Source organism: Parambassis ranga, chromosome 5 (assembly GCF_900634625.1).
Source record: "Parambassis ranga chromosome 5, fParRan2.1, whole genome shotgun sequence".
NCBI lineage: Eukaryota > Metazoa > Chordata > Actinopteri > Ambassidae > Parambassis > Parambassis ranga.
Window position 1 is genome coordinate 21,349,005 of NC_041026.1, and position 23,652 is coordinate 21,372,656.

Sequence of the window (23,652 nt, forward strand, 5' to 3'; positions counted from 1 at the left end):
AATCAGCATTAAAAGGTAAAACAGTATTAATCCCTGAAAGATTTTAAGCTTATTGCTTCACCTTGTTGCTTCCATTGTCATCCTCTTTGTCATTCGCAGAAAGGTTTTCAGTTGAGTCATGGTACAAATGAATGCCCTCATTGTATCCTACTGTATCTTTTGGAAGTATTGCTTGTGTCTTGCAGTACTCTCACAGTGTAACGTAAGCGGTGCGACAGCTGCTGTGAATTTTATAGTTTGGAATTAAGACTATAAGTTTGAGTCAACTCAACTGAGATGGCCAAGTGAGCGAGCAAACAGGCTTTTAGTCATAAAAAAGAGAATGGGCTATCGAGTCGTGGTTTATTCCCAACCTGTGGTGTTAATTGTCTGTATTTTTTTCTCCCACAGATTCCAGGAGCAAAATTAAATACGCCATTGTCTCAGAGCACTTACCAACCATTCACACATTTCAGCAGAGAGATTATAACTAACAAGAGCAGATATGAGTGAAGACAACCCAGCCACAGAGGCTGTGGAAATCAGCCCAGCTGAGGTGAATGCTATTCCTAATGGAAAAGGCCATGAGGTGGGGGAGGAGATCACAGCATCGGCCAGAACACCACCAGGAGAAGATGGAGAAAAGTAAGTATTCAGCTGATTATCAGAGTCTAACAGGTGGTTTGGCATTTTCTTGTTTTTTTGTTGTGCTGTGCTTAACACTTCAACACTGATCTGCTATCACTAAAAACAGTCGATATGATCTGTTACTTCCAGGCTGTCAGATGCAGCTGTTATTTAGATATATTTTAAGGAGGCTGTTCAGTAAAACAGAAACCAAAATCTCAAAAGGAATGTTTGAATGGGAAGGTACCACTAGAGATCAATTATACTTTTTAGATACTGTGTACTGTATTTGGTTGGAATTCATTCTCAGGAATTAGTCACATCTTTTTTTACAGTATGCCAGCAGCTAATTGTGTGTGTTGTGGTGTGACTGATTATGTCCTGTTGCCGGGGGTGACAGTGTATCCCAGTCATTAGAACATCTGCCTCATAACTGAAAGGTTCCAGACTTGTAATACAAAGACTCTGTTGTAACTGCCTGCTGAACGGAAGTGCCTTTGAGCAAGACCTGGTCTTGCTACCTGCTCATTTCATTTTACTAGAATCAGTGATGGATAATGGAGTGAGCTCAGCACATCATTGTTATGTCACTGGTTGTCTAGTAACATTTGCTGTATCTCCTGTCTGTAGATGGTTAATTAAAGAGTCTGTCTTCAGGGTATGGATGATAATGTATCGATGCTGCCTTCACTGTACTGTCAATGCTCCTATTATATTATGATTGTGGGTGTTATTTTTCCACTTTGTGCTCTCGTTGGGTGATGGATGACCTCTCTCTACACTGCTTGTAGAGAAACTGTAGCAAATAGCACAGAGAATGCTAGGTACGTATGATACAATAGTGTGTCACTCATGTCTCGTTAAGCTCTTACTTGTCTCCTCTGTTTGTGATGAATCTTCAGTGTGTTTTTTGTGGCTTTGTTTTGTTATAATAGTGTTTTCTAATTGTTAGTCCTCACAGAACTGAAAATACAGAGAGCAACCTCCCAGAGAGCCAGGAGTTCTTATCAGCCATGGACGACAAGAAGACAACCCGCTTTACAGACGTAAGTTTGGATCAGTCTTACTGTAATTGTTTAAAACACACACAAGAGCTATTGTTTTAATTCCTCTCTCCTTTGTCTTCGATTGTTTGTAGTTTGAAGGAAAAACCTCATTTGGGATGTCTGTCTTCAACCTGGGCAATGCCATCATGGGAAGTGGAATTCTGGGACTTGCATATGCCATGGCCAACACAGGGGTCATCCTGTTTTTGTAAGTTACTCACACACAAAATGCTAAATACAATGTAGTAAATCAGTGATTGCAGATTAGAGATCAAAGCTGATTTATGCTCTTTACAGTGGAGGTCCGTGTCACACATAAATAGCTTGTAATTGTTTTGTAATTAGCAGACTTGTATGACAGCTGATGACAGTCTGCACATTTGTTTGATAGATCATAACTCATACTGTTAACATGTTGGAAACCATTTACTGCTGCTATAAACAAGTGCTGAAAATAACCACATCATTTCTCTGTGGCTGATTGTGGGTGTATGTGCTGTACTGTATATATTTAAGTCTCCATAGCAGCGCCGTCTGTCAGGTTAGTGACATCACTGTCGACTGAAGCTGTGTTTTTCTATGCAATTAAAATGAACTCAAGTTATTTTGACCTTTAACTGGCAGAGAGCTCTCATACCTTGTTACAGCAGCAGCAGCATCAGCAGCATACAGTGGGGAAAAAAAGTATTTAGTCAGCCACCAATTGTGCAAGTTCTCCTATTTAAAAAGATGAGAGAGCCCTGTAATTTTCATCACAGGTATACCTCAACTATGAGAGACAAAATGAGAAACAAAAATCCAGAAAATCACATTGTAGGATTTTTAAAGAATTTATTTGCAAATTATGGTGGAAAATAAGTATTTGGTCAATAACAAAATGTCATCTCAATACTTTGTTATATACCCTTTGTTGGCAATGACAGAGGTCAAACGTTTTCTGTAAGTCTTCACAAGGTTTTCACACACTTTTGCTGGTATTTTGGCCCATTCCTCCATGCAGATCTCCTCTAGAGCAGTAATGTTTTGGGGCTGACGCTGGGTAACACGGACTTTCAACTCCCTCCAAAGATTTTCTATGGGGTTGAGATCTGGAGACTGGCTAGGCCACTCCAGGACCTTGCAATGCTTCTTACGAAGCCACTCCTTTGTTGCCCGGGCGGTGTGTTTGGGATCTTTGTCATGTTGAAAGACCCAGCCACGTTTCATCTTCAATGCCCTTGCTGATGGAAGGAGGTTTTCACTCAAAATCTCACGATACATGGCCCCATTCATTCTTTCATTTACACGGATCAGTCGTCCAGGTCCCTTTGCAGAAAAACAGCCCCAAAGCATGATGTTTCCACCCCCATGCTTCACAGTAGGTATGGTGTTCTTCGCATGCAACTCAGCATTCTTTCTCCTCCAAACACGACAAGTTGAGTTTTTACCAAAAAGTTCTATTTTGGTTTCATCTGACCATATGACATTCTCCCAATCCTCTTCTGGATCATCCAAATGCTCTCTAGCAAACTTCAAACGGGCCTGGATATGTACTGGTTTAAGCAGGGGGACACGTCTGGCACTGCAGGATTTGAGTCCCTGGCGGCGCAGTGTGTTACTGATGGTAGCTTTTGTTACTTTGGTCCCAGCTCTCCGGAGGTCATTCACTAGGTCCCCCCGTGTGGTTCTGGGATTTTTGCTCACAGTTCTGGTGATCATTTTGACCCCACGGGGTGAGATCTTGCGTGGAGCCCCAGATCGAGGGAGATTATCAGTGGTCTTGTATGTCTTCCATTTTCTAATAATTGCTCCCACAGTTGATTTCTTCACACCAAGCTGCTTACCTATTGCAGATTCAGTCTTCCCAGCCTGGTGCAGGTCTACAATTTTGTTTCTGGTGTCCTTTGACAGCTCTTTGGTCTTGGCCATAGTGGAGTTTGGAGTGTGACTGTTTGAGGTTGTGGACAGGTGTCTTTTATACTGATAACGACTCCAAACAGATGCCATTAATACAGGTAACGAGTGGAGGACAGAGGAGCCTCTTAAAGAAAAGGTTACAGGTCTGTGAGAGCCAGAAATCTTGCTTGTTTGTAGGTGACCAAATACTTCTTTTACTGAGGAATTTACCAATTAATTCATTAAAAATCCTACAATGTGATTTTCTACATTTTCTTTTCTTATTTTGTCTCTCATAGTTCAGGTATACATATGATGAAAATTACAGGCCTCTCTCATCTTTTTAAGTGGGAGAACTTGCACAATTGGTGGCTGACTAAATACTTTTTTCCCCACTGTATATTCATTGTTAAACAGACAAACAAAACATTCCACACTCCAAACTTTTTCTGCACATGATATGATTGACATTGATTTTACACAAGTTGAAACAACATTCCACAATGGTTAACAATTAAAAAAATATTTCACTGCTTTTTTATAGCTTCTTCAGGGTTTTCCACTCTGTACTGTGCATTGAACTGTTCCCAGCAGATCAGTGAAAATCCTAGCCGAATCCTTGTTACAGAGTAACACAGTATCACTAGAGTGAGTCAGGGCGCCGTGGAAAAGAGAGGTTTTTTGGGTTGTCAAAGAATCGTGCTGGTGCAGACGATTCTTTTTGCCAATTTCAGCCAAGGGTATACTGTAAACAGTATTTTTGGTGTTGTTTTTAAAGAAAGCCTGAATTTCAAATACATGCGGACTAGCAGTTTTAGACTAGCAGTTTTATTGTTGGTGTGTCATGCACTGTGCTGCCACCATCATCATCAGTTTTGGTAACCCATGCTTTATCCCCTTTGAACCTCTTGCCACAGGGGCAAGTCTAGACTTCTGGATAATACTCATGTATCCTCATATGATTTTAGAAAATGGGCATAGTTCTGATTTATGATGAAAGGATCCTACAAAGATTTAGGGCAGGTCTGCCGGGCAGTATAGCTCTTTTTAAGTTAATACTGCCGCATGAAAGCAAAGACATTGATATGATACTGAGATGACAAGCTGTCATAGATTTACAAGCTCAGTTAGGCTCTGTGTGATGGCATACAAACCCTGTTTGTGAGGTTGATGTGCTTTGTTTTATAATTCACTCGCACTGGCATGATCAACACTTGTAGCTCATAACTCGTCTTCCTCGTGCTGACTTGACACCTCTTCTTGATGGTGTGAGGTGGGTGCTGTTGAGGTAAACATACTTTTTGTGAAGGATTAAAAGGTAAAAAAAAAGTTAAACTACATTTATGAGAGAATTCATACACAGAGTCTACAGAGCTGTTCATTAATATTTAGATGCAGTCATTTGTGGTTCTTTACAACAGCAAATAGGTGACATACAGCTGTCAGGATTCAGGCCAGTCTGGGTACAGTTCAAAGGGTTTTAATGTTCAAGAGCTATCATCACCCTGAAATGTTATTCAAGGACATTATCTGACCTCTTGTTACCAGGCAGTCATGTCTGCAGGATTTTCCCTCGTGGTAGAGAAAGCTTCTTATTTTGATCTGAGTTGTGTGACTGTGGTGTTTCAGGCTGTCGGCTGTCTGGACTGGCTGAACCCTCTTTGACACCATCTTTGACACTTGACTGGCCAGGAACTGCACTGAACTCAATTAGTCTATATTTCTCCCTGGTGTAACACACAATCTTGTGCAAATTGTTAGTATATAACAGCTTGTATTTTATCCATCCTGTTCTTGATGAAAGTTGCTTTTGTTTGTGTAGCTCTATGATCTTGTATCAAACAACAGAGTAGCAGCTAAGTAACACAGGCAGGGCTGGTAACATATTTGGCAGAGATACATTGGCAACTTTTCCTACGTTCCACATTGGACTTCTGGCTAGTGGTGATCGCCTCAAACTTCACAGTTTATGTTGTCTTATCTAGGTCCTGCTTCTAACTGGGACAGAAGGCCAAATAAATGAATTCAAGAACAGGCAAAATAAATGCTTGGGCATGTTACAGAGCGTCATATAGGCTGTTCTGATTCCTAACACTGGGCAGGTCACCTGCAACAGCCATCCTCTCTAGACTTTTATTTTTTCAGTGTGCACACTGACGTAAGAGTCAAAAGTATCGTAGCTGGCCTAATGTCAGGGATTATCTGAACAATAGGCAAGCATATGGTTTATCAGAGCACACGGTCTTCTCTGAAGTTGCCAAACTGACAGTATTAGACTACACTGAATACATACTGTAAATGAACTAGGGATGTTTTTCAGTAATTTAGAGTATCTGATATGTGTTTGGGAATGCCCTTTGTTTCTGTTCCATTTGTGTCTTGATGATTCATAGCGCTCAGATTTTTGTTGGCAGATACAGAGGTCTCAGCAGGTCAGTGGCTCTGGCTGGAGCAGGAATGCAGTGGAATGGAAAGCTGTGCACAGAGCTACAGTGTGACCCAAGTGTGTCAGTCTGTCTGACTGTCAGCAGATCTGTCCTCCCACCGCCACTTGACTGACTAAATCCTCACCCACAAGTCAGCCCTGCATTGTTCCACATAGCTCACAACAAACACAAAAACTGTTAAGTGGCCAGAGTTGAAGTCTAGGTGAAAGACGGGCTGCCAAAAAAAGAGAGGAATGGTGTGAGGTGTGTGTGTGAGAAAGAGTTGCCAACATTAAAAACAAAAAAGGAAACAGAAACTAGTCAGAATGAGGTGAAAGCGGGAGAAAGTCAATTCATCAGAAGTCCATTCAGGAAACTTCCTTCTTTCAAGCGGGGGAAACTCTAAGAAAACTCTTGGTTATGTTTATTACAAATAAAACATTATATTAGATAGAAAAGTACCATATCCACACAGATGCAGGTGTCAGGCATCTGTGTCTGAAGACTGCACAAATCTGCTGTGTATGATGACTAACGGAGGTTTTCATGCTGGGAGCTCACAGAATGTTTGTCAATATGGCCTCAGTCCATTCCAGATGGTTAGATCTGTTTGAAAAAAAAGGACCTGTGCATAATGATTTGTAATGAGAGCAGCAGTACTGACAGTTGAAGATGATTTTGGTCCAGATAAGAATTATTCCAGTCCCTATATAGAGGAAGACAAATCATCATATATATGGTATTACAGTGATGCACAAAGAGGAATTACATGTGAACACAATGAATATAGATGATTGAAGTTCCTCTTGAGGAAATTACAGTTGTTAATGAAAATGGAGGGAATGACTTGTTGTGGGTTATTACACCACTGAGGAACAAAGAGAAAAATGGTTGCTGTTTACAATAGATGTTCCTGATTCATCTGGTCTGCATATGTGTGTGTGTGTTACCGTGGCAGAGGGCAGAGGGGCTGACAGGGCAGCGTCCTTGGCTCAGCTGCAGTAACAATGTGGTGTAAAGTGGAGCCACAGGGACTCTGGTTTTTCAACAGAATCTATATATACTGGCATCCAGAAAATGCATGCCTATGCTGCAGCTGTACAAATAGCCTGTAGGGAGTGTGAATTATAACCTATTAAGCCACGTTTTTCTAGTGTTAAAAAACAAACAAACTTGTATTGACTTGGAAAAGGCAGTGGTAAAGATTGGTAGACCTCAGTGGCACCACTCTCTGCCCCTTCATCTGAAGTCAGGTGAGGTAGTAAATTGTGCCTCTTTGTTGGTGAGAGAAGTGTTTGTAATGTGCATCTGTTGTTGTGTGATTCGTTTCAGGGTACTCCTGACAGTGGTAGCAGTCCTGTCATCATACTCCATTCATTTACTTCTAAAGTCATCTGGGATTGTAGGTACGTACAGTCTGCAGCCGGTTATCACACAGTGAGAGGTCACAGTCTAAGACCCAAAGAGAGACTGGATTCAACACATGGCTGATGCACATTTATCTGATGGTCTTTGCGGCTTAGGTATTCGTGCATATGAGCAGCTTGGCTACAGGGCCTTCGGCACCCCAGGGAAGATGGCGGCAGGTATTGCGATCACGCTGCAGAATATTGGAGGTGAGGTCACACACTGCCATCTGTACTCACACATATACATGCACACGTTCTTTCAAATTTCCCCTCACGTATCTGGGTTAATGCTCAGAGTACTCTCTGCTCTGTTGCTTTGGATAAATGTTGTATTTGTTTATGTATGAGGACACCTTTATGTTTGTTGATTACTGTTAGTAATAATGCATTGGTGCATGTCTCCTCCTTGCAGCCATGTCCAGCTACCTTTACATCGTCAAGTATGAGTTTCCTTTGGTCATCCAGGCATTTCTGAAAGTGGACAAGCCTGCAGGGTGAGTGGTGAGCTGATGACATACATACAACCATGATACAACAGGGGGTGTAAAAAATATTAAACTTGTCCTGTGTTGACAAAATAAATTAATTTAACCAAATGTCAAAATGTGGTGCAACAGATCTCATAAGATCTTAAGAGAGTTTTCAAATTAGATCAATCAAATTGTGTTTTGCTGGTCTGGCCACCCATTCTCTGTATAATATGGATCAAAATCCCTCCTCTTCCCAGCCAGTTCCACTGGATAGACACCCATCATATCTAAAAATGGGTGGGCATGATGCAATGACTTGTTGCTCACCTCTTTCAAAAGGTTTTGCAGAATTGCTGTTTAAATTAGAATTACTCAGGAAATATAAATATCTGTTCTGTGCATATTTTCTCACAATTACACAACTAAATAAAAAATATGCCTCAGTGCTATTAGTGGGGCCACCAGCTATTGTTTCATGGTTAGCAGGTATCCAGATAACATATGATGAACACAAGCTGAACACATGAATGAAGTCACAGTCGATAGACAAACAGCTTTGTGTAGGATTTTTGATTGACAACCACGATGGGTTAGCATGACTGGGTTAATGTCACTAACCAAATAGCGCTGCCACACCTCCCAACAATAAAAACAGGAGTTAAACTCCTGTTCTACGAAACACATGGATTGCACTTTCCCATCACTTCTGTATGGGATTTCATGCATGTGCAGTCAGACTCGAAGACTCCTGTTAGGCTGTGCCAGTTTGCAGAGTGTGGGTGCTGCTGTTCTGGATGTGCTGAGCAGCTGGTGAGAGAACAGCTGTGGTAATGACCCCAGAGGAGGAGAGCAGCACATCCACTGAGAACACATGCATGCAAACACAGCCAGACTCCACAGCTGAGAACGTAAACCATGGGATATCACTGGCAAATGCAGGTGGCCTGAGAAACAAACACTCACTTTCTTGGATTTTATTTCGAGTGTGAGCTTACCCCCTCCACCCTTAACCCAGTTAGAGCTTCTCCTCACCTACTTTTTTGTTTTAGAGAGAAGTGAACAGAGACGGCAGGGTATGTGTACGATAAACAATACACAACCCTGTGTAAAAAAAGGCACACAGCAGGACACAACAGAGCCAACACAAACAACCTATAAGACAGAGAATAACCACCTCTCCCACATAAACATTCAGATCTATGTGTCTCTCTATACAATACCATAACTGAAGTGATATACTGTGACAACATGCCCACGTTGTTTTCTGGCGTCAGCTCTGTTTTTTTCTCTGTGTAGCAGTGTCCGAGCTGTGGGCCACGGACAACAATCACTGTTTATTTAAAATGACAGACTAGATTGTCCCAGCGGCATTTCATCCTGTCTGTGGGTGTGTGTGTGTGTTTATACTGCTAAACTGTACAGGGGTGGGCAAAATACAACCTCAGTATAACCCCCAATACTACATGATAGAATAAAATAAAATAACAAAAAAATAATAGTAATAAAATTACTTATATGTTCGTTATAAGGTTTGGTTGTTGTTTTGGGATTTTAATGAAGTAGGTATTTAACTTACGCCATGTTTTTTTATTTAATCATTATAATTATTTGAAAAAAGTAATAGGTTAACTGCAGTTTACACATCATTATACAACCTTTTACTTTTTCCTGCCCTTTTGTTTTGTACTATTGTAAGTTAACCTCAACTTGAGCTGCAATTAAGAAACTGATGTATAAGTTGTTTATTATAAGAATACTTGTGCAAAACTTGCACTAAATTAACATTATATTACCATCTGTATAGCACAAATGTAAGCATACATGGTGGTGTGTATTTTTGTGTCTCTCTGGAACTGTATTATTATTTTTTTAACAAATCTGCCCACACGCATGATTAATAAACAACCATTGTATGTCTGTGTGTGCCTACATATTTGCTCAACCACCTCAACCTATCTGAGAGATACTAGTATGTCAGTGTGGGGAGTGCTTTATTTGCATATCAGTGAATATTTGTTACTGTACATCTGTGTGTGTGTCCATGTGTGTGTACCAATGAGAGATTGTGTCCATGGGCCAGATGGCCACAGGGCAGGATGACACCAGGATAGATGAGCTACTTCTTTTTCTTGTGTGTGTGTTGCAACAGATGTTGTATCGCTGCGATGTGTACCACCTGACAGAAGACAAGAAATTAATCACGCTTGCTGTGTCATTCTAAAAATAGCTTCTTTCCTAGACATAGTGTGTCTGACTGTAGTGTGCTGTAGGTTGTGTCAGTGGTGACTGTTTCTTATATGGTTGGATCAACTTCCCATATTAATAGTGTTTTACTGTAGTTTGGCAGTGGAATATACCACAACCACAATGCTTTTGCACCATATTCAGTCAAACACATCTACAGTGAATAGTCCATTGCTGCAATTAACCTGTGTATATCATATACATGCTAGGACTAGAAGTTGATAAATTACCCCACACTACAAGCCTCTCTAAGAAAGGTGGCTGTGTCCTAAATACAGCACGGCACAGTTTGCTACAAGCAGCAAAGAGGCTTATCTTTACACTCTACATATTTGATTCCATGCCAGTTCAGTTTGTTTTGTGTTTATTTCTGTTCAGGTGTGAATGAAACTGCTTGGCATAGCTGTGGAGACATAATTAATCCCTTTTCCACCACGTAGGCTATATTTCTCTGCTAGCAGTTCTCCTTTGTCAGTTGGATCAATACACTATCTGACATGGTAGAATTGAGATTGAGAGGAGTGTTTAAGCTGACAAGGTCCAAATCAATATGCTTATTTTTGTGTGTTTCTGCCTCCCCACAGTGAATGGTACCTGAACGGGAACTATCTAGTGGTCATTGTATCTGTTGCAGTGATATTACCACTGGCTCTCATGAAACAACTCGGTGAGTGTGTAATATGTGTATTTTATAGCAGGACGCCTGTTTAATATGTGATCCAGAGCTAGCAGCCACTGCAGCTACCAGTATGGATTAGTTAGTATTTGCTACCAGACACTGCAGGTCAAATAAGCCCCAGTGGCAGCTGCTTCTCAAATGTTACATGTTCAAAAGGACGCTATGTCTTCTGTAAGCACATGTTTATCACTATTAAGGCCTGCTGAAAGCTACACTGTGATGTAATTGTTTCTCTTCTCCTGTGCACAACATGATAAAGCCAATGGGTGCCAGTGAAATCTTTCTATTTTTTCGCATATGTATGTATATATGAGTTTTAAATCTGAATCTGTCTGCCTGCTAGTCACACTAAAGAGGGGAACAATGTTGCCGCAGAGGCAATAAGTTAAAGTGACTTGCAGTATGGTGCAGCCTGAGGCAGAACAACCTAAGAAGCAACAGTTTCTATTGCTGGAGATTAGAATAAAACACTCCAGGAAGATTACAGGCTAATACTTAGAAATTTCCACTGATCCAATACAATAAGCTATTATTTAGGTGGAGTTCTTGGAATGCTTCAAACATTTAGCAAATACTAACCTGCAAGAGAAAGCACATCAGCAGTTATGTATTTTAGCCATACTCATTTGTCACTTTTAACTAAACATACGTCCAAGCTAGATTAGCTTAGCTTTTATATGATCCACAGCTACCTTCTGTGAACCATCAGAGGCCAGTTCACCTGAGAGCATAGTATGTCATAAACACATGTGAACAATGCCTGGTGGAAGGTGGAAACAAAAGCATCGATCTTAGTCACTTTCTATATTAAAATAGAGGCTAAATCTTGTATTTAGATGTCTGCATGAAGGTATGCCTGTTCATGAACTGAGTGCCAGTGCATTTTCCTGCCAAGTGTGCTGCTTTGGTTACTTTTCCTCTTCCCCGGGTGTTCTTGGTAGTTTGGCTTATCCCCCTGCATCCGTCTTAGTGTGTACTCATGCCTATTATTTGCCAACTCTGCAAGATTAGGTTTAAACAGCATATCTGTGCTGCTGTGGAGACACACAGCATGTTTCACAAGGAGCGCTATGCATGAAGAAAAATAAAACTAATGGAAAGGAAAAAAAACAGAGAAAACCAGTTTGAAAGTGAGAAATGGAGGCGCATTAGCTGTCCTCTGGTAAGAAGTCTGTCTCCTGCTTAAACACCAAGGACAACAGAGCCCATCAGTGCAGTGTAGTAATGAGCTCCAGGGACATTTAATCAGTGTAGAGCACCATGAAGTTAAGGAGTATTCAGCAGAAGGTCCAGTTTGACTGGAAAATATGGCTTTTACTTACTAACGATTAGTCATTAGCGAAGGGAGATATTTCATCTTAAATGATCATCATGTGGTGACCATGTGAGAGGGACGCTAATGAGGTGTTTGTGTTTTAGGATACCTGGGATACACTAGTGGCTTCTCACTGAGCTGCATGGTTTTCTTCCTCGTTTCTGTAAGTCCTTTGATCTTGTTGTAAATATATGATGCTTATTGTTCTTGCAGACACCACATTCAGTGCAGTGGGACCTTCCCACCATCTTTTTAGTATTCCCTGCTGTCACTACTCATTGCTGTGGACTAATGTTTGCATGCTGCAGTTTCAGGCTGTGTTGGTTCTCTGTCTTTCTCTGACCTAGTTTTGGCTGTGTGAGCTGTAATCCACTCATTGCTCTCTCTCTCGCTCTCTCTCTCTCTCTCTCTCACTGTGACATATTTTCTGTCTGTCTGTATATTATATTAACTGTGTACCACAGCCTCTCTTTTTTTGAACCTCACAGGTCATCTACAAGAAGTTCAATCTCCCCTGTCCATTTGTGGACTTTGCACTGAATGGCACTGCCAGTGTGGTAAATGTCAGTGCCACAGACCCTGGTGGGGACGAAGATCCTGCCTGTATTCCAAAAATGGCCAACCTCAACTCACAAGTAGGTTTATGCATGCCACTCACCCTGAGAGTGCAAATTCACCTCCACTGTCATGGCCACTGACTTATGTCATCATACTCATGTTCAGCATGTCATCAGTGCCACGTCACACTCCTAGCATGAAAATCTTGGCTTGAAGCACTCAGTTGCACTAAAGAGGAGATCAGGACCTTAATGGTAGACAAACCTATGCCAAGATGGACAGTGACCCCTGAGCGGTGAAATTGATTTCACAATGAAAATTAAAAGGCAAAATCCTCCATTGCTGTTTTTGGCCTCCATGTATCCATGAGCAGCTATTTAATAATGGCAATATTCTTATGTTTGATTATCTGCTAAATGATCTGCTAAATTACATTACATAATTTTTTTCTTTCCAGTGCGACAACAATATTCATTTTCTATCATTTTTTTTCATTTCCCTAAATCCTTTTGATTAGCATCCTTTATGAGACTTTCTTACCCAGGCTAGTAAGACCGATCCCTGCTGCTCAGCAGCTTACAAGTAAGGCATTCCTAAATAGGCTAAAGCTGGTGTGCAGCCAGGCCCAAGTTAATCACAGGGAAACAATTAGCTCTCTGTGATGTGTGTGAGGGAGTAATGGGCAGTAAAGCGCGAGGTTGGTGGTGAGACGTCTGGGATGGCGCTGCTGTATCTATGGTGACCTGTTGGGGTTCATTTTCAGACGGCCTACACCATCCCCATCCTGGCGTTCGCCTTTGTGTGCCACCCTGAGGTCCTCCCCATCTACACAGAGCTGCGCAAGTATGTTCTCATAATGGAAAACTCCTGCTAAGTTTGTTTTGGACAAAAAAAAAATCAGCTGCATAACAAAGAGGAAAGCTACTGTGTCTGCTTTATGCTTGGCTGAGCACAACCTAGTCACATGCACTGCTTTCACCTGATTTTGAGACGCTTGTTTGGTGTAAGCATGTGGTTATTTTAAATGTATCATCCTGCTTTTTGAACCACTACTGCTTGTTTTCTAAGACTCATTTGGATGTCTAAACAGATATTTGCATATTCCTGTAAGGAAACTCGCCCCGGAGCTGAAGATGGTATTTTTTATTAACTGGGCTATAGTACATGCTTTCTGTATGGCCACAAAGCATTGTAATGTGACGGTGGATACCCTGATGTTGTGTATCTGTTTGTGTGTGTGTGTGTTTTTCATCACATGGCTGATTTTCTGATTTCAGTGCCACCAAGAAAAAGATGCAGCATGTGGCCAACATCTCCATTGCAGTTATGTACATCATGTACTTCCTGGCTGCTCTTTTTGGATACCTAACTTTCTATGGTGAGGCCTGGTCCTCCTCTACCTCTCTGTTCTTTTTTTTGGCTACACTGCCTCATTTTGCACTATTTCTTTATCCATGCTTCCAATTTAGTTGTTGTTTACATATTTACATACAATCAAGTGTGTAGTCTATAAAGCATCATGGTGCGTCTAGGCCCTCTAGTGGTCACTATAAATCAACAATAAAACTGTAAATGGGCCATTAAACCTGCTCTTAAAAATGATGTTATTGATTTACTTTGTATTTTTTTAGTAACTAACCCTATGTAATATTTTCCTGTTAATATGAATATTATTTTCACTGTTACCTTTGTAGTTGTTTTCTTTCCTGGGTTCCTCGGCCTTAGACTTGCTTTGTTTTTCTGGACTGCAGGTGAAGTGGAAGCCGAGCTGCTCCACACCTACAGCCGCGTTGACCCATATGACACGTTGATTTTATGTGTGCGTGTGGCCGTGCTCACTGCTGTCACACTCACTGTTCCAATCGTGCTCTTTCCTGTGAGTACATTTCTGACAGTTTAAGAACTATTCACTCATATAGTGCTTCTGATGATGAATTTTCTCATCATGATCAGGTTCGGCGAGCGATCCAGCAGATGATGTTTCCCAACAAGACCTTCAACTGGCCGCGCCACATCGCTATTGCCGCCATTTTAATCACCTTCATTAACCTGCTGGTCATCTTTGCTCCAAACATCCTGGGAATCTTTGGGGTCATTGGTAGGTTATATCATTTGTCCCTGAAATTCACTGCAATGATCCGCTCTCATTATTCTCAGAGCTTCATTTTTGGAGACAGCAGGCAGACACTTGAAAGAAAAAAATTCTTTGTAGATTATCTGCTCAGCACCAAACACCAAATAGTTGGCAAGCTGAGGAGACAGATGCATCATTTCCCTCAGGGGTTATTAGACCTCAAAAGAGACCAAAAACAAAGCTAACGAGAGTGAATATCAGATTTGTTAGGTGGCCAGAAACACACACTTCAAAAGAATGCTGTTGGTGGATGTGTAAATACAAGGTTATCATTAAAATATTAGTGTGTTAGATTTAGGGGGGTCTGTAAGCAGAAATTAAATATTGCATCATAATGCATAATGTATCATTAGGTCTCATATTTAGGTGTTGCAGTGTGCAGCGTCACCACTAGATGCCACTAACTCCTTCACACTGTTTTTTATTGAACATGACACATTTTTCATAGCCTACATACCAGTGGATAATTCACACTTTTCAATATTGTAGGAGTTAAGAATTAGAGTTACAGACAATAATAATGAATCCACCACCAGAACAACACACTATATATTTATTAGCTGATGTGTAGTAGGTATCTAAGGTATCTCAATCGCCCAGTATTTCACGTCATGAAAAATATATGTATATAAACAAATAAACACATTTCTTTCTCATTTACGCAAATTGTCCATATCATCGCCACTGTCAGACTAGCTGCAAAACTATAGATTAATTGATGATTATTTTTTTACAGGTGCCACGTCTGCCCCGTGTCTCATCTTCATCTTCCCTGCTGTCTTCTATATTCGTATTGTACCCAAAGAAGAAGAGCCGCTGCGCTCTGTACCCAAAATCCTGGTGAGCATCATATAACAGAAAATGAAGATCACTTGAGTCAAGTTTATTTTAGGTTAGATGGGCTAAAAATGTATGATGTTGTTTGGAGGTGAAAACATTGAGGGAAAATTTAAATTACGTACAAGGAATTTCAATGCAGAAATGTGAGAAGTGTTTGTTCCTCAATAAACATGTAAAAAGTCTGCTTGCATGTAAACAGAAGCCTGATTTAAAAAAACATGCATTTTAGACCTTTCTAATTAACAGTTTCACCTCGAGCACTGGGTGTGTTTAGATATGTGTTCTATTGAATGCGTAACCACAGTGATGACAAAATGTGAAAAGGTGAGAGAGGGTCAGTAAAATCAGGATTTCAGAACCGATTACATTCAACTTTATTAAATCCTTACTGGCTCCTTTTTTTTCAGCACTAAAACTGTTCTGTAAAATGTAACTATGTAGTTGATCCTGGTGCTCAGACTTTCTCTGTCTCTCCTTCAGGCTGCCTGTTTTGCTGGGATCGGCTTCCTGTTCATGATAATGAGCCTCAGCTTTATCATCATTGACTGGACGTCAGGCACCAGTAAAGCCAGCAGTGGTCACTAGGCCCCACCTTCCATTATTTTTCAGGTTTTATATTGTTGATTTAGTGTTGTCTGTGTTGTAATGTTTCTGTTTTTACTCTGATTCGTGTTTGGTGTTTAAGATGCCCTGTTATTTTCCATTAGAGAATATTGGCCACACAGTGGCGGATGGCTCTCTGTTGTTGTTGTCACTCTGACCAGGTTGTGTTTTGCTGTACATCCTGCCAAACAGTGACTGCAGATCCAGGCCAGTAAACTTTGTTGGAAGGCTGATTCACTGAGAGGTTGGGTGTGGAGAGGAAATTGATAGTGGAGGCTGTGCCTTGTCAGAATAACACAACAAAGTAGAGAGCTGCTATCCTTATACACCTGTACCTGTGCTGGCTGCTGCCTTTTATGTTTTGTCCTGGGATGATTAATAATCTGTAAACTGTTACAGATTGTAACACACAATCTGAGGCATCTCCCTATTAACTGTTCAATGAAATATATTGATAGAATATGATTTTATAACTTTGTCTATTATTAGTATTATTATTACCATTAAGTTATTTGAAAAGCTACACTTATTCCATTGTGTGCAGAGAAAAATATCAAACTGCTGCACAAATAGAAGGATCAGTTAAAGGAATAGTTCATCATTTGGGGACCCTGCTTCTTAAATTTGGGTGGCAACAAGGTGTGTTTTAACATGATTTTTTTTCTGCCAGTATTATTGTCCTTCTATAAAGATGTTTCTTCGGTAATGAACAGCACATTCCACTAGATGTCATGGCTGTGTCAGACCTCAAGATGAGGTCCTAAATCAGATATATGTCTGATTTGTAGCACTGCATCATGAATAAGAGGGGTCATGTCTATCCATGTGGCTTTTTCTTAATTTGTTGCCATTGACCTGCACTGACCTGCACTGGCAGGGTAGTCTCACTGACATTTTCTGCTGTCAGTGACACAGATGACAAGTGCAAAAGTATTGATTTGCACACATGTGCCATTTTAGAAGACAGTGTCGATCAAATTGAAGTAAAGTGGAGGACAATTTTGAAGACAGTTATGAATGTAAATGGTCAAGAAAGGTAAATCTGTTGTGTACAGGTTATATTGATAGGGAGTCACACAGACATCCTTGCCAGGTCATCTCACGTGACTTCTTCTCTTGTGGATGAACTTCTGAAATTCTCACTCAGTGATGGAGAGCAGAAATGCATGTGTAGTTTTGTGATCTTCAGAACTATGTTTTCTTGAGTTCAGTGCTCTGGGCAGGGTCTCCCGAGGCAAATATATCTGGGCTGTAGGCCTTAGTGTGTTAAATAATTGATTACCCTGCACAGAACATGGACCAGCCCAGCACCTGGTGACCAGGTTGCCCTCAGGACTCAGGTTCAGACTAAAATAATGTGTGATACGCCAAGCTGCAGACTGGAGGAGGGACCTCTGCCGCAGATTATTTAGTATGATCACAGTTGCACATGTGTATTTGGGTCTTCCGGCTGGAGACTTTGTATTCATCAGTACATGCTACAATGGCTTCTGTCACCAGCACTTACATTTTAAGAAAGCCTAATACTTGCTTTCTTACTGACAAATATATGAAAAGCACATTCATATTTATACAACAAATACACTAATAAGCATGATGACTGTAAAATGTTGAACTATTCCTTTAGGGTATGCTGCCATCTAGCTCCTATCCCATTAACATGCTGCTGCTGTTTATTTTCAGTTTTGGAGGTGTTAAGATTTTCATCTCTGACAGAGCAGGGTGTAAAACCACAGCATATGTGGCACAGTGAGCACATTTATCTGAACATTCCTACATGATACGATCTAGATGTATATTTTCATTATTAGTCTCGACTTGATAAGAACCTCAGATGATGCAGTATGGACTGATGAGATGCTGACTGAGGTGATCAATGTCAGAGAGGCAGGTTTCAGGTCAGGAACAATTAAACTGTCCAGATTACACTCTTATGTAACAGACTGCCTATAATGTGCAAATTGTTTTTTTTTTTTGGTGTGACCGTGTGAGTGAAATGGTACTGAAAACCTCAAGGGTTGGACTGCACTGATTATGAATGACATCTGACATGGAGAAAAAAGCGCTGCTGCTCCATATTTCTTTTCAGTGAGCACGGATGGATCTTACCTGAAAGTGTTGTTTCTAAATGTTTCCTAGAAAGTAATCAGAGATAACCAAAATAAAACAACAGGGTCACTTCTAAAGTAACAGTCTGTAAATATTGTCCAGCACAAGCGTGATCCCTAATGCTAATGGTAGATATGTTGTTTCTGCCTCTAACAATCTTGACAAGTTGGTGGTTAGCAATAGCACTTTCTTCGGAGAAGCACAACATCTCACAGCCTTTAATATGATGGAACAACACATGGATGTGACTTAAGGGCATGGCCCCTTTGTATGACTAAATCTTTGATCAGTTACTCAGTCTAATGTAGTTTATGAATTAGTAATGTATCAATGGTTGTCAAACATTACTTGAAATGATGACATTAAAGTTCCTGTAAACCCCTCTGATCATTAGTTTCCCCCTCTGGACTGTTCTTTAAATACTAATTAGATGTCAGATGTACTGTTGGAGGTTTTTAGGTGTCTGTGTTGTTAAAAAAAAGAAAAACATGGCTCCACTGTATCTGAACTGTAGTACTTATATGCATTTGTGATGTTTAACCTGCACCTATACTCCGATCAGAAGTATGATCCAAGTGTTCGTCTCCTATACCATTGATAGATTGACTGTTGTTTTTACCGTCATGTTTAATGTTTATTCTGATGTATCGGTTGAACCTGATTCAGTGATAAATGCAAGATGATTGTTTATTTCTTACCTTCGTCTTTTCTAGTCAGTGGCTTGTCATCAGTGGTATAGTTGGCTCATGTCTGACTTCCTTGCTGCTTCTTGGCAGACAGTAGCCTACTAACATGGAGTTAGTGCACTGGTGTACTTTCCTACATTTCGTTGTTTTTTAATGATAAATTCTTTTACACCAGACTACTATAAGTGCTCTGTGGGTAACTGAATATTGTCCTGTGTGCTTGTTACATGATGAACCTTTTTTGGTTTATTATATCTAGATATCTGGTTGTTTTTATGTACCTGTATGCAGAGGAATCATCTGAATCAGCCACTGTTCCAAGCCTCTTGTTCCTAGTTACCTTCATTTCTGGCCGTATGTGTTTTTATGAAGCCATTCGGTCAAAACATGCAAAAATTAAATACAAATGCAACAGCATGTAGGGGTTACACTGTGTGGCTGATACAAGATGGCCTCTAATGACCTCTGTTTATTTCCGTGTGTTGCTAGTCTCCCTCTTTGTGTGATTTAATGGAAATGTGTATGATTGAATCGTAACATATTAAATATTGACATTGGCCAGCATTTATAAATAATGTATATAAATGTCTACCCTTTATATTCATATCTAGTTTGTATAATGTAAATAGCACTTAAAGTTTTAGTCCAATTAAAAATATATATAAATGTAATCATTTTCAAAGTGCTTTTAAACCTTTTTGTCCTTCAACTCATGTCTATTTTTCTTGTATCTCTATATATTTTAATATGTTGCTGGCAGTTATTGTACTGTAAACAATGTTGCAATAAAGATACTGGGGGTAACAGAACAGATTATCATTGTCATCCAAGTGTATTTCCAGTTTTAAGTAACTGGCCTATAATACAAAGTATATTGTTAATAATGCCTAATAATCTGAAAGTTTGAATCTATCATGCATTTATCGATCTACTGCATTCTGTTGTATTGAATGTGTGGGTAACTAATGAGGGTATCAGTAGTTTGGTTGTAAAATATTGATGAAAAAAATCCCTTGTGACTACATGTAGTATTTTTCACAATAAAGTACTATTTAATTTGTGTTTTATGTTTAATGAATGACAGAAATAATGTAGATGTGTTTCTGGAGGTAGTCCACAGGGTGGCAATATAGAGCTACTGTAGACCTGTTCCCTATCAGGCAGCAGAAGGTGATGGTAGGGTTTGCACAGAGAATCTGCTCAAAGTATTAATAATCTTATTTGTACAGGATGCATTTAATGTCTCAGTTTTGGCTTCATATTGTTAATGTCCATGAAGAAAGGTTGCTTCAATTTCCAACCTCAAGACATCACAGTAAGAACTATTACCAGACCTTTTTCATTTATGTTGCTGGCTAAATTTCCCATTAGGTGGATGTTGGGTTGAAATTTCGCATTATTATTTTTATAGTTTTTAAATCACTTTAATTCAAATCACTAATTCGCTCTAGTTTCAAATATCTTTGCTGACAAACACTGAGTAAAATATGCTTTGTTGAAAAATATGATGATTAAAAACAAATGAGCTTGACCTCTCAACCTGAGCAAACTTTGAGCCTATGTTTGTTTTTTTTTTCCTTCAGAAAGATTGAAGCAAGGCATCTGGACTTGTAGAGTTTTCTTGAAGATGTTTCATAGCTCCAAGCAGTTCTAACTGATTTATATGTGGTGGAGGACCTCGGTGGGTGGGGTGTGTGAAGCTCACAAACATTAGTTCATACTTCCCTGTGTTGGGATGACTGACTGTGTCAGGTGTGTCGAATGACTGGCTAATGACTATGAGGCTACAGGGGGGGTGGGGTGGTGGGACAGGATGACAGCCCATTGTTCTTGCTGTGATCATGTGACTTGGCGTGAAGCTTCCTGGGAATGGATGGAAGCTGCATTGTATGTGGTAGAAAGATGATGTCTGAGGCCACCACCTATGTTAAGGGAAGGCTTTTCCAGCTTAACATAGATGGCTTTCTTGACTCCTCTTTCAAACCATCTGTCCTCTCTGTCTAAGGTGGGTCTTGTTTTTGTGGCTTTGACGAGTGCCCGGCTGGGATTGTGAGTTGCTCACAGACCCACCCACTGAGGTCTGCCACCACATATAAACCATGTTTCCCCACCAAACAGAACTGACGAGGCTGCTTGGAGGAGCAGAGAAATGTCTTTAAGAAAACTCTACATGTCCAGACGCCTTGCTTCAACATTGTGAATGAAAATGACCTGGATGAATCTTCATTGACACACAGGCCTATGTTAGTGCATAAATAGTTTAATGTAGTTAATTAAACATATCAATTTAACATTTAACATTAAGTAGGACAGCATTCTATGCAGAGCTAATGCTTAAAGTACATTCTGCTTGAAATTGTTATAGTAGTTTTTCTTACTAGGTTTTATTACAAAATATTATTTTATTACATTTTGTTTAAAATGTTTATTATTTTCCCACCTTAGTTAACTACAAGGGCCCACAACTGGCTACTTTAAATTATGGAAAGTGTCCATGTATTGCTTTTACTTTCATTCAATTTCTCTGGATTATAAACATATATATAATAGATATGGACATTCCCCACAATATCTATTAAAATCCGGTGTTTTTGACACCTTTTGAGGAGAACACGTCTCCTCCCTCTGTGACTACATTTCCCATGATGCACCAGGAGTGGGCGTTTTTTCTCCGTGTTGAAGGCTGGGGAGGTGACGGCGCTGTCTCACTGTTTCATCGGGCGGAGGGGAACTTCACGGCGGCTACGGGTGTGGCTTCAAACGTGATAAATCTCAACGCGGGGGAAAGAATGCGTAGCGGCAATACGGATTAAAAGAAGAAAAATATATACATTAGAAGAGATAAATACCCTCTAAAAAGTGGTGAGTGTGCGTCCAGTAGCGTAAGTGGCGGCAGGAGTCTGTGTGCTCGGTTCTTTCAACAGCTGGAATACTTTTTTTGCTGAACTTCGTGGCCCGTTTTCGTGTCTTTAACCTGCTCTGATGAGCTGCTGAAGGAACTAGCTAAAAGTAAAAAAATAGAAAAAGTTGCTCAGCCTTTTTTTCCCACTTCACTCGGAGAAAAACACCACCAATGTTGACTATCTGACTTGAACAACTAGAGAGTGTTTGGGAATTTCGTACGTTAGCTAGAAAACCAAGTTCACATAGGTGATAGGAAATAGTTTATTTTTATGATTTTCGTCTCTCTTCGCGGATGAACGGACTCCGTCACGTTTGTCGCCACTCACCAAAAAAGGGAAGTCGCCTTACTCAACTCCAACCCTTGTTTTTTAAAATAACACGGGTGGGTTGCGTCGGACTCAGCCGTTAGATACACAATATTTTCCCAGGTGATATTTTCCCACTAAACAGCAGACCTGAAGCGAGCACTGGGAACCATGGGTTGTACAGTTAGTCAGGAAGATAAAGCCGCGGCCGAGAGGTCCAAAATGATTGATAAGAACCTGAGAGAAGATGGAGAGAAGGCGGCCAGAGAAGTGAAACTGCTGCTGCTGGGTGAGTAGTCTGTCACAACACTGACACTGGGTTGCAAAAGTGTCACATTAATGTCTACAGACGACTTATGCAACATGTGCAGGAGTGTCTGCCAACTGTTTCCTTTAAAAAAAAAAAATCTGCCCCTTTTAAACATGGTTCTTAGTCAGTCACTGCACAATTTCAGATGTTTCCCTGTGTGCCGTGCTGTGGAAAGACTGCAGCAGAAAAAGCACTTTGGAGAACAGAATAAAAGGAACTGCCAGTTATTGCCAGTTCTAAGTTTTGAGTGGACTTGACTGAGGGGTCAGACATAGCAGGGTCTGGTTGGTAATGAGTGGGCTGGCATTTTGATTGAACAGCCCTGACTGTTCCCAGCACTAGTTAAAACACACACTGACCCCCAGACGTTGAAATATGTATATTCTTGCTCATGTAACATCTCTGTGGCTCCACTACAGGATGTTATTCACTCTTGTACCATTTTTTTTACACCTACATTTTTATGGTTTCGTTACATGTGAGTGACAGATGTGGGCAGAAGTGACAATTTGCAGTAGCTGCTTGCATGAATGAAAAGTTGCAATTGGTACATTCCTGCATCACTGATAGAGATTCTGTGTCTCATGCTCATTGAATTACCCTAGACTTTACTACTTGAGAGCACTTTTGTGTCACAATTTACAAACCATCCGGCACATCATGTTGTCAGTAAATCGCAATTAACTTAAGCCTATGACGCTGCTATTAGCCAACCTTTGCATCACTCCCAAACAAACTCTTATTTATTTTTTTTAACAGCATGTATCAGTCCATACTTCCCATGTGTTTTTGTTGATCACGTCCTGTTTAGGGACACAACTCAAAAAAATTCTGGTTGAGCTCAGGAACTCATACTGTGTTTTTCTCTTATGCGTCTTTGACGAGATGGCTGGTTTTGAAATGGTGCCCCTGGTTAGGAGGCTAATTACATGCTCTGCACTGTACAGCAGGTTTCATATCAGTAATTACCATCCAGTGCAGTGTGTGAGGTTCAAGAGGAATTACAGGAGAGGTCTGAATTTGAACTGAGGTTTGTGAATTGGTGCGTTAAAAATGACGTCATACAAACAAGAGTTTTCCTCTTCACTTGTGTGGATCGGAAAAACATAAAATCTGTGCCTGGATATACATAG

At 40.3% G+C, this 23,652-nt stretch overlaps 2 protein-coding genes across 4 annotated transcripts in view; both read left to right on the forward strand.

Annotated features, from left to right (window-relative positions):
• Positions 1 to 17,954, forward strand: part of LOC114435970 (sodium-coupled neutral amino acid transporter 3-like) — a 30,038-nt gene extending 12,084 nt beyond the window's left edge. For 2 of the 3 annotated variants that reach the window (XM_028405965.1, XM_028405964.1), the window contains 16 exons: positions 391 to 624; positions 1,398 to 1,430; positions 1,559 to 1,652; positions 1,745 to 1,860; positions 7,286 to 7,359; positions 7,477 to 7,569; positions 7,775 to 7,856; positions 10,661 to 10,743; positions 12,175 to 12,233; positions 12,559 to 12,705; positions 13,392 to 13,471; positions 13,906 to 14,006; positions 14,380 to 14,504; positions 14,582 to 14,726; positions 15,499 to 15,602; positions 16,083 to 17,954. In XM_028405965.1, the coding sequence (XP_028261766.1) occupies positions 485 to 624; positions 1,398 to 1,430; positions 1,559 to 1,652; positions 1,745 to 1,860; positions 7,286 to 7,359; positions 7,477 to 7,569; positions 7,775 to 7,856; positions 10,661 to 10,743; positions 12,175 to 12,233; positions 12,559 to 12,705; positions 13,392 to 13,471; positions 13,906 to 14,006; positions 14,380 to 14,504; positions 14,582 to 14,726; positions 15,499 to 15,602; positions 16,083 to 16,187 (1,581 nt within the window). In that variant the 5' untranslated portion in view covers positions 391 to 484 and the 3' untranslated portion in view covers positions 16,188 to 17,954. The remainder of the gene's footprint in view (positions 1 to 390; positions 625 to 1,397; positions 1,431 to 1,558; positions 1,653 to 1,744; positions 1,861 to 7,285; positions 7,360 to 7,476; positions 7,570 to 7,774; positions 7,857 to 10,660; positions 10,744 to 12,174; positions 12,234 to 12,558; positions 12,706 to 13,391; positions 13,472 to 13,905; positions 14,007 to 14,379; positions 14,505 to 14,581; positions 14,727 to 15,498; positions 15,603 to 16,082) is intronic. The other variant, XM_028405966.1, reaches the window with a different exon arrangement.
• A 3,746-nt stretch (positions 17,955 to 21,700) lies between these two features.
• LOC114435487 (guanine nucleotide-binding protein G(i) subunit alpha-2-like) overlaps positions 21,701 to 23,652 on the forward strand; it is a 40,910-nt gene continuing 38,958 nt past the window's right edge. Inside the window, exon 1 of the mRNA XM_028405181.1 lies at positions 21,701 to 22,498. Within this exon, the coding sequence (XP_028260982.1) occupies positions 22,381 to 22,498 (118 nt within the window). The 5' untranslated portion in view covers positions 21,701 to 22,380. The remainder of the gene's footprint in view (positions 22,499 to 23,652) is intronic.